We start from the raw sequence: 11,261 nt of genomic DNA, 5'->3' as shown, positions 1-11,261 counted from the left end.
AGAATTCAAATAATGAAATAATGCAATGACAGAGCTGGGATCTGGTTTACAGTCAGGGGTGCATAGCAAGATATAAAAATGAGAATAAAAATCTAACGTCACGGTTCATAATAAGTAAGCAAAGCCAAGATCAATAAGCAAAGCCAAAAAATGTTTAATAGTGTGGAGGATGCCAGGAGGCGGTAAATCACAGAGTGAACGCCTACTCTGTCGATGAAAAGGGGGCAGGATAGGGGTGTAGAGGGGCTATGGATGAGTTTAACAAGCGCACGCGGTCACTTCTCTCCTCAGTGCGGGATTCTGCAGTGCGGTTCACTTCTTCACACGCACCATGGATGTGAGAGTGATCTTAGTGGCAGTTCTGGTAACGGTGACTATCTACGGATCTGTTTCAGACGGTAAGTTACTCATGCTTATTTATAGGAATAATTCATGCGCAAATGCTTATTCATAAGGATACTTTGCCATCAAACATGTTTAACTTAAAGTAAAATAATCCTAATCATAACTTAAAGTAAAATAATCCTAATCATAATTTAAAGTAAAATAATCCTAATCCTTTCATTCAATCTGGCGGCTGCTGATATGCGTAATCCTGGTGCATAAACGCAAAATTTGGAAAAGTCTAAATAGTCTGTCAGATTATACCATTATTTTTTTTGCGACTGTAATGAATGCAAACATGCTATTATTAAATCCAGCTTGTCTTTTCAATCAGTATAAACTCTTTCACTTTTATTTCTCGTCCGACTCAAAAATAGTTTCCAAAATAGTTCAGTGCAACTTATTTGTACATAAATCCTCCCGCATCATATTCCAACTCACCCAGCGTGTTGCGGAACAGCCTGCACATGCAACATGTGGCTGATTAATATGTGTATTTGTCACTCTCTTTGTTTTCCTTTAATTACCCACAAATGAGGGACCAGAACAAAAACCGCAGAGAGGGAGAAAGTGAGTGATAGCGCCAGTCTGCACTTCAGTGCAACAAAAGCGCAGGGGCTCTATCCATCTCTCTTTAGCATAACAATGCTGACAGATTACCTGGCATGGTGTTTGCATATCTTAAAGCAGTCGATTCAGTGCAGGTAATTCTCACCCTCAAGCCTCTCTGAGAGTGGGCAATGTCCGTTTGGGCTACGTGCGCCTCCTCCTGCACGTAGTAAAACAATATTAATTAAAAAAAAAAAAAAAAATTCCCTGTGTTCAGTTCACCCCTACAATGTTTGTATAGGGACAAACGAACACTGCAGAAGTTAATTTAACACCCTAAGGGTTCACATCGTGCTAGGAGTTTGGATGCATACATTGTCTTAGTGCGCATTGTCCATGTTTTCCACTGACGTATATTGCGCCATGACTGTGTAGCCTATAATCAAAAGTAATCATTGTTTATTATGCGTGCACGTTTGCAACTGGGGCACCAAACTCCCTCTAGGAGCTCAATAAAGTTGCTTAAAAAATCCATTCAGCATGTGTGAGGGAAATATTGCCAAAAAGCATGCGATGAATCAACACCCTGCAATGCTGACATAACAATTATGCTATTTTCTACTACACCGTGGGAAATCGTTGTAATTAGTTGAACCTGTCACCGTTCTCCCCCCCCCCCCCCTGTTTTAATGTCCAATCACACATTTTCCTATTTGTGCAAATAAAAAAATTCCATTCCCAGAACATGTGGATTGGACAATAAACATCTACACATCAAATCCAAAGTCAAAGCGCCTGCACAAACAAACACCATTAAAAAGCTGCTTGCCAGTCATTTATTTATTTACTTCCCAACAAAGCTGCTTTTTTTTTTTTATAACATTAAGTTATTTTCCTCATTTTAATGTCTCACAGCAGTGAAGAACTTTTAACGAGCAAACCGAAAGGCTTTATAGGAATTTAAGAAGTCTTACCTTGCATAACTAATTATGATGCTGGAAAGGTGCGATATGATATTTTTTCATTATTCAACCTAACTATCTGCAGCGAACATTTTGAAACATCATTATGATTTTCTGTGATTGAGCACATCTGTTTTACATCACACTTTAAAAGCAAAAGGCCAAATACCTCTGTAAAACTCAGTAATTAGTGTTGCAGGTCTCCAAACATGTCTGAGGAGCAAAAAAACAAAACAAAAAAAAAAAAAAAAAAAAAAAAAAACAAACAACCCAAAACCTGAAAAAAAAGAATACTGTAGAAACAAAAATGAAAATGTAGGCTAATAATTATCAGTTTGTGTTACTAACACACTTTCAAATGTCTTGCAATGCAGAAGCTCTCACTAGAGCTGAATGTCAATGACTAAGAGGTGGCTACATTGTAGATGGTGTAATTTGTGCTAAATTTATAGATGGATGTTCTATAAACATTTTGTAAACACCTACAAATTGTGTTAAAATATTCCTCTGCAACAAATGTTAGGTTACATTAGAATAAGGAAATAGTATTGTTCACCAACCAACACTGGTATCAGAATATTGTAATGTATTTGTACTTTTTATATTTTTATTTAAAAAAAATATTTTAATTCTCCACCAATAACGTGGGATTATACAAATTCAAAATGGTAACATTTCATATATGTTTCACGATCTAATAAAGCAGGAATGGACTTAACTTCCTTAGAAATGTTATAATGCACAAAGATGTTGAAATATTGGTTTTGTTCAAGTTGTGATTTCTGTTTTAGCTTTGGTGGGTATTATACACAGTGAATTTAAAGGTGGGTTTTTAAATGCGTCTTTATTTTTCTATTTAACCCTGTACAGCCAAGCCTATCAGCCTGGTCGAGAGGTGTTGGTGCCGTTCTACAGTCAGCACGATCCCACAGAGAAACATCCGTGAACTAAAGTTCGTCCACACACCCAACTGTCCTTTCCAAGTCATGTGAGTATCAACCTTGTTGCCTTTCTCACACACCCACTGATCCCGATGCAGCACTGCTTCTTGGGGGGTGTCTTACGGAATCCCTCGACCCATCATTTCACACCATCAATCTCCTGCTGCTGAAGGAGCAGTGAATGGAGACGGAATAGGCTTCCCCTTTCTGGCATTATGCTGTGGGTCACGCTCTCACAATTGCACACATGCAGAGGAAATGTTATGTGTGTGTGTATGGGGGGGTCTTCTAGACTTCGATGTAGTTTTGTTTCGTACAGGAAGATGTCACAGGGTTCCACTTGAAGGATTTTCTCATCTATTGTGCCTGAAAATCCTTCTCACATGCCATATTCTTGCATGCTGATGAGAATCTTCTATAATCTTTTGTTTCCATTTCAGTTGACAGGAAACACTTAAAACATCCAGCAATTACCAACCAGTCACCTAAAACTTACCTTAACCAGTGCTCAAATAAAACATTTAGGAATAAAGCACATTCTTTGGAGGTTCTGTATAGTTACCAAACAAACACAGCAACACTGTAAAATGCAACTGTAATATATCATGACATGTCTCCAATCTACAACTTAAAAAAAAATCTATTGCATTCAAACCAAGTCAGCAATGCAAGGATAAACAAAACAGCTGTGCACACATGGACAGATACACGGATCTATGTAACTAACACAGGGCTTATCGTGAAATCCCCAGAGGACAGATCAGAAGCAGTACTCAAAACCCAGGGATCCTTTATACCATAAAACTGTCCTGATGAGTGAAACTGGTAACATTATATGCCACAGTTTTTTATTGGCCTTCACTTGCTGTGAAGTAATTACTACCTGCTGTCCAGAGACCTGACATGCATAACTCCTCTTAGTAAAATCTAGACACACCTTCAAATACCAGTCTCTGATGCACTCCTATAAATAGAAAATATCAGCAAAGATATCTATAGCTTCTGTTAAGAGTGCACAGCATGATGATACAGCAGTATGACAAAGTGCTAAGTGATAAGATAATTTAACTAAGGTGGGAAGTCTGGGAAAATATGTGATTTTGAGAGGCAGAAATGTACGTATGGACCTGCCAGTCGGTTCTGGATCCTCAAGGGGTTAGAAATGCTTCTGTCCTGAATGTGTGACCTTCAGTGGAAATTTTATACTTAATGCATGTGGTTAACCCATTTCCACATTTGAGATGTCTGAAATACTGGTTAATCTCTCTTTTTATCCTTGAATTTTTTTTTTTTTTTTTACTTTTCCTCTTTTAGGGTCATGAACTTATGCAAATATGTCTTGGACAAGCCATAAAAAGGTTTACTCTTTTAAGATTGGGTTTTTTTTTAATGTCTTTTTTTTTTTTGGTGTGTATTTAAACTGTGGAAGTCACCTTGATCCATAACATAATGGATGTAACTTTTTTACCCCGAACAAAATAGGAGGGTTAAGTAGGATGTTTGATTATTGATCATTGGTAATTATGTGTAATAAAATATTAACCATAATCCTACATATCTTGAGAAACTACAGCACCCTTTATATATAAAAAAGGAATTCAAAATATAAACTAAATATAGATACACAGTTTGGTAGTTTGTTTGCATCCATAACTTTGTGCTTGCTTACTAGAGCACACATGAATCTGACAAAACTTTAGCAGTCCTTGTTGAAGGCTTGAAAGGTGATCTGAAAGACAGTCTGCCAAGATGGGAAAGTGGATGTGGAAAGGAGACATAGAAAAACAATAACAGACAATAAAAGCCTGCCACGGTATATCACTTACTAGAAGAGAAAATAACTGCTTCAGTGAGCGGCAGTGAGCTTTTCGGCTGCTTCAGCCCTTGTTTATGTGTGCCTTTGTATAGCTAATGCTGACTATGGCATATCTATTGTGTTGCATTCAAACCTTCTTACAATGGACCAAATGCTTTAATGCTTTAAAAGACATGCAATAATTACATGGATGAGTTGTACGGATGAATAAGTATGATTGAATAAATATAGTTGAATTATTTTATGTATTTTTTTCCCCACAGTGCCAAACTGAAGAGCAATAAAGAGGTGTGCCTCAATCCGGAGACAAAATGGCTACAGCAGTACCTTGACAAAGCCCTTGAAAAGTAAGTAGGAAATCTTTTGCATGAGGAAAGAAATACTGAAATACTGCACTGTTTTCACGTCTTTTAACATATTGCCAATCAGACTTGCCAAACATGATCAGCATGTCTACATCTTGATCAACCAGATCTATAAACACACCCTCAGTTTTTCCTAAATATACGGTATGCATAGTATTCACATTAAAACAGGTAACTGAAGATACAGTGATATTTCATGCTTTCCTGTTTCTCACATTTCCACAAATGCCTTTGTCCATGTGCTTTTTAGTCATGAACCCTGGTTTCATACTTCAAAAGCAGCTGTGAAATATGTATACCTTTGGTTGCTGAACATAATTTTAATGCTTACCAGCCCATGTCTACAGTCCTAATGCAAAACATGCTCTCATGTCATGGCCTAGTTCAAGGAAAATTCACATTTATACAGATTTTTCACTTACTGCAGATATTTTTAATCAGACAAGACATGCTTGGTGTCCAAATGTAGGTTTTATAGGATTTCTGGGAACTACAACATGAGCAGAGCTAGCAAGCAGTGAAGGATTAGGATTTCCAGTTGGATGCCTTTCTAAACCACCAAATAGCATCAAGATAATGGCATGCTGAAATTAGTGTATACTTACCTTAAACCACATGAAGTTATATATACTTGATATTTAGATTTTTATGAAATACAGTTTATATATATATATATATATATATATATATATATATATATATATATATATATATATATATATATATATATATATATAATGTAACGAGTATTTGCAAATTTAAATATAGTCTTTAGTTCTGCAATTTTTGCAATATTTATGTAAAATGGTATTAGGGAAATTCTATGAGAAAGAATATTTTTCAAACATATGGTTTGCATAATGCTATTAAACACCTTAAGAAGCTAAATTAAGATATCAGGAAAGTTAAAAAGGCATACATTTTTTCTGTGTGTCCCAGGAAGGCCTCATTTAAGTTACTGTACAGCACTAAATTTTCCTAAGTGCACACTACACTGTCAGTCCTGATTTTTTTTCTAACACAGACAATTGTTAATCATATTTTGCCAGGGGTCCTTCTATGTAAAAGAATGTTTGTATACTACTACATCCACAGATGACACACACATTTTAAAAGTGTCCACTGGGCATCTGATATAAACACTGTGTAAAAGGTGTGAACAGTCCAGTCTGCACAACAAAACAGTCCTAGATGTCCAGTGGACAATGAACACAAGTGCCTCTGAATAGCTGCTAGGTGCTGATGAGCTCATACTGTGCAATCAGGAACAGTGTTCATTCAGAAAGAGGGGAAGTTGTACATCTGCCTTAAATAAAGGGAACTGAAGTTGGCATACTCCTGATATATTAGATATGTGAGATGTACCACATTTGTATTATAGTTTTCAGATTTATTAGATTTGCTGTTGTACTGACTGCTGAATTGTGGGTCAATGTTGTAATAGGTAGATCACTGTCAGGCATGATAGTGGCTGCATCAGAAATCACGTACTGTGACAGTATGTACTGCATTCAATTCAGCACCTAGTCCTCGGCTGTTGATACAGTGCGTACTGATCAGTATATGTGTGTAGTAACAATACAATCCATACATATGACGTCCGCCATGTTGGCATTGTCATGTGACCTACGACGTCATCATAACCGCAAAAACTTTAAAAGATTAGAGAACCTGCACCGCAGCTGTTTTTCAACAAGTTAACAATGTACTCAGGTGTTTTTAATAAGTATGGTTTTACCATACGGAACAACATTTCATACCTATAGCTTACACTTAAAAAGGGCCGACGTGTTGCCTTCTGCCATTTTTGATTTGGACAGCTCTTCCGTACCAGTCCGATTGTCTTTTGGTATAGTGCAATGTCCATCAGTTTCATACTGCAGACTCTCAGTGGAAGCAGTTGGTCATCCGGGTATTTTGAAACGTCCAGTTTTATGAATACTGAGAATTCAGATATACTACTTCTTTGGCGTACTGCTTTTCGCCTACAGTATAGTAAGGTAGTAGGGATATTCGGACGCAGACAGGTTCTCATGGGGAAAGCCAAGACCTTTCGCTAACTATGTAGTTACAGTTTACAAGTATAAACTGCTTGTAAAACCCATTGACATGTCTGCTGTGCAGCATGGCCAACATCACTGGCTCCATGTTCTAAGTGCTTTCCCTGTTCAGAGTTTGGCAGACTATGAAATGGTCCTGTTTCCATTCACTGTCACATTGCTTTAGCACTCAATATTAACAACTGGCTATTAATATCATGGTGCTGCTCACTACCTAAAGTGCTTACTTAGGTCTTCGTAATTTTGGTAGGATGTAGTGGAAAATATATGTACATGCAATTTCAATGTCATATTAATGGGATTTTTTTTTCTTTGTCTCTTTTTCAGAATGAAGAAGGCCAAACAACAGGGCAACTAAGGAAGCAGCTGGATGGCAAGCCCATTTGTGAGCCACCACCACAGATATGTACCTGTACCATATACTGCTCTGGCATGCTTGCTGAACCAGCACTTAACCTGCAAACCTTGCTTGCCTCTCAATGATTTGCCACGTCATCACCACGTCTGCCGCCGCTATAGGCACCTCCTGTGTTAGCACAATGTGCAATTATATATATGTATGAGTGTGTTTTTATACGTATGAGATGTATATAAAATGTTTTTTTATACCAACGTTAAACAGTAAAGAGATATTTTTGGAGTTGTGTTTGCTCCTTGCCTGTCTGTTACAGAGTTAGGTAGCACTGAATGTAGTACTGATGATTTTGGAGCAAACATCCGAAACTCTGCAAACTCACAGTATTCTTACACTATATCATACAATAGGAAATAGTAAAGTAGGAATCACACACTGGTGCAGAGCTGAGCCCCAATGGCAGCATACCTGACAGGAGAACAAATAGGAAGGGAGTCGACTTTCTCCACTCATTTAATAATCATATTTAATTAACCCATATCTTTAAAAAAAAATTGTAACATTGCATATTGCATGTGAATGTAATATTACATGTATATATACATGAAAAGTGAAAACTTGCTTGTGTTTTTGTTCTATGACTAACAGGGTGTTTTATACAAACGTAAACCAAAAAAAAAATTGACCTTAGATCAACCTAAGCAATCTGAATTCCTTCAAGGAACATACTCCCCTTTAAATAGTTTGTGAGAAAAGAAATGGAAAGGAATGCTCTTTTTTCTAATTTTTATCACTGTGTAAGCAAAGAAACATCTGGAGTCAAACAAACTTAATTGAGCAGGCAGTGTATGGAAGGCAAAAAAAAAAAACTTAAAACAGATTCACATACAAGCAGAATCATTGAGAATTAACCCAAATTATTTTGAATTAACCAGAATAATTTCATTACATGCACATAAAATTAAACACGATATAAAAATAAACGGTCAACACAGAAGATATGAAATGTACGGAAATTTTTTCCACCATGTATAAAAAAGAAAACATGCAATTTTTTTTCTTGCAATGGCAGCTTTTACCTCACAGATGTGAGTTAATATCATGGAACCCTGAGAAAGAAAAGTTGTAGTTGCGTGAAATTAATTGCAATTACTTTTTTTTTAATTTCATAACTGGTTGCCACACAATCATTCTCACAATTGTGAGTTAATATCATACTCTATTTGTCTCATAATTTTAAGATAAATCACATTTGTGACTTATGATCTCTCTTCACTCCATTTCTTAGGCTGAACAGTATAGCGTGCCTGCGGTGTTGCTGTGGCTTGGTTAGGGGTAGGGGGACAGCCTAATAAGCGGAAGCATGAAGTCAGCTCACAACTGTGAGATATTAACTTGCAATTGCAGGATAAAAAGTCTCAATTTTGTGATCTAAAATCTCAATTGCAGGATAAAAAGTCTCAATTGCATGATATCTCTCGCCTGCGAGATAAGAAGTTGCAATTGTGTAATATTAACTCGCAATTATGAGATAAATCTATATAATATGTTCTCAATGTCAGGGAAACAAGCTTCTACAGAAATCATACTAACGTGCTAACTAGATTAGAATATTGTTACGCACAATACAGTGAGATTGATTAAAAAGAGATAGCGGTAGACATTTTAAATTACTGTACTAAAATACTTAATACCTTTCATTAATGGTATAATAATGCACTTTATTTACTGTGTCCTGTTGTAAAAAGGGAGCTAATCTATTATAAGGAATATCATCCACAGCAAATAGTTCACTTTTCTATGGTTAAGAAGTAGTTAGATTGGACAAATGTACTTTTCCTTTTGGGAAAACAAGCCCTTATAACAATTAATTTTACACAGCAATTCCAAATAGAAAAATATTGTTTCACTGTCACAGCAGTGTGTACAGCTATTTTGACTAGTAAAAAACATTCAGTGTACTATAAAACTAACCTATATTTCTGTCGGCCAGACACCTCTCAAGGAAATTAGTATATGAAATTTGTCAGTAACATGACTGCCAAAATGATCTTGTCAAGCAATTTAAAGCAGTCATTAAAGCAGCCAGGCCTCTTTTACACTGGCAGCCTGCAGGCACACAGGCCAGGAAACATAATGCCCAATCAGCATTAGAGAGGAAGGCTGTAGGCAATGTTGTGGGGGTTAGGCCACCAGTTACACTCCATTTCATACAGTGAGGTGAAAAAAAAGAAGTAAAAATTGAACAGACCCTAATGATTAATTGCCCATTTCCTCCCCTGGTTTCATTCATACTGGCTAAGAGCATACATATCGAGAAAATACTTATGCTTATACAAGAAAAACTAAACAGTGAGCTTGATAACTTATAACTTGATTATCTCACTTATTGGGCATTAACAATACATTTCTGTAGTGTCAGTGAACAGCATGAACTATGCAACATCAAATTCAGGACCAATTTAACTTGAATGAAGCAACACTGAGAGGTTACGTACTGGATGTGTAAAGGAAGATGTCAGTAAATCCTGCCCATTACAAGGGTTATTATACTTGCTAGACAAAAATGTTTACCCAACTAACAATGGGAGAAACAGAATAACAAAATTATGGGGAGTGTCTCAAAATGATAATGATAACGAAAATGTAGCAATCAGTTGACCACACATTCGAATAATACTTTACCATCCTCACATTAATGGGCTTTTTTTTTGTTAAATAAAGAATAAACACTACATCTAGCCCATGGCACTTTCTGTAAACAGATGAGATGAGTGTGTTGATCTATCACTTTATAAAATAAGATGCTATAGTCATCAACATGTGATTGAGGCATTTGATAATATGTACATTTTCCCCTCATACCTCCCAAATAATGTGAAGGACATTACTTTATAGATGGCAGCTTATTCTATTACATATTTTGTATGCATACCCATGTTTAATTTCATTTATAAACTGGTTATTTTAAAAATAAATCATCTTGGATGTATGAACTCTGTCTGAAATGTTTCTTTAATGTATAGTGATAGACATGTTGTCAGACAATTCCACATGATCACATGAGGTACATTCCAGCACTTTCATATACCATCAAGTCACACATCTTTCAATATAAACGGGTTAGAATGATCTAACAGCCGACAAGCGAGTTTTATTAGACACAGTTTACACTTCACCATGGATGACATTATACTTGATGTGAATACCCAACCTCAGGGCATCATGTGTTCTACTGTAGTCTTAATCCTAATGTAAAATTATGGCAAATTGACAGAAGGTAAAGAATAGGGAAAAGTGCAACTTTCTATTCAGGATTTGCCTCGCTCATTTCACTAAGGACAGTTTTATTATTTTTAGCCCCTGTTTGGCCCCCTTGATGCCACATTCCCATGAACTGTTGAGTAAAGAACCTGTATAATAGTTTCAAAAGTTTTGAATAAGGTCAATACTGTGGTGAAGCATGACACTACAAAACTATAATATTGTCCACATGTAGTGCCACTTGATAAATTGTATTTCATGATCTTATTTACATATTTAGGTGTATTGTACAAAGAAAAGCTATGAACAGAGGGAAAAAAGTGGTCATTTTACTCACCCACTCATTTTCAGTAACTGCTTTATCGTGGTCGGGGACATGGTGGATCCAGAGGCTATACTGGGAACACTGGGAATTAAGGTGAAAATACACCCTGTGTATTAGATATAACCTGTGTATTAGATACACATATACAGTGGATATAAAAATTCTACACACCCCAGTGTGCACCACAGTGACATTACCAAGACTAGGACACCCCCTCCAAAAATGACAAAAGACAAAAAT

At 36.4% G+C, this 11,261-nt stretch overlaps 1 protein-coding gene across 1 annotated transcript; it reads left to right on the top strand.

Annotated features, from left to right (window-relative positions):
- The first annotated feature begins 236 nt into the window (after positions 1-236).
- cxcl12a (chemokine (C-X-C motif) ligand 12a (stromal cell-derived factor 1)) lies at positions 237-10,428 on the top strand. Its single transcript, XM_053621277.1, has 4 exons — positions 237-398; positions 2,766-2,883; positions 4,916-4,999; positions 7,405-10,428. Exons 1-4 carry the CDS (start codon positions 332-334, stop codon positions 7,433-7,435), a joined length of 300 nt encoding a protein of 99 aa, XP_053477252.1. The 5' UTR covers positions 237-331; the 3' UTR covers positions 7,436-10,428.
- The last annotated feature ends 833 nt before the right edge of the window (positions 10,429-11,261 follow it).

Source organism: Ictalurus furcatus, chromosome 3 (genome assembly GCF_023375685.1).
Source record: "Ictalurus furcatus strain D&B chromosome 3, Billie_1.0, whole genome shotgun sequence".
NCBI classification, from domain to species: domain Eukaryota; kingdom Metazoa; phylum Chordata; class Actinopteri; order Siluriformes; family Ictaluridae; genus Ictalurus; species Ictalurus furcatus.
This window is presented reverse-complemented; position numbering and strand designations above follow the sequence as displayed.

What these genes read in the sequence shown, in the direction of transcription:
- cxcl12a (XM_053621277.1), top strand. Translation starts at nt 332, where the DNA reads ATGGATGTGAGAGTGATCTTAGTGGCAGTTCTGGTAACGGTGACTATC. An exon ending in CTACGGATCTGTTTCAGACG is followed by an intron (nt 399 to 2,765) that starts GTAAGTTACTCA and finishes AACCCTGTACAG; the next exon opens with CCAAGCCTATCAGCCTGGTC. An exon ending in AACTGTCCTTTCCAAGTCAT is followed by an intron (nt 2,884 to 4,915) that starts GTGAGTATCAAC and finishes TTTTCCCCACAG; the next exon opens with TGCCAAACTGAAGAGCAATA.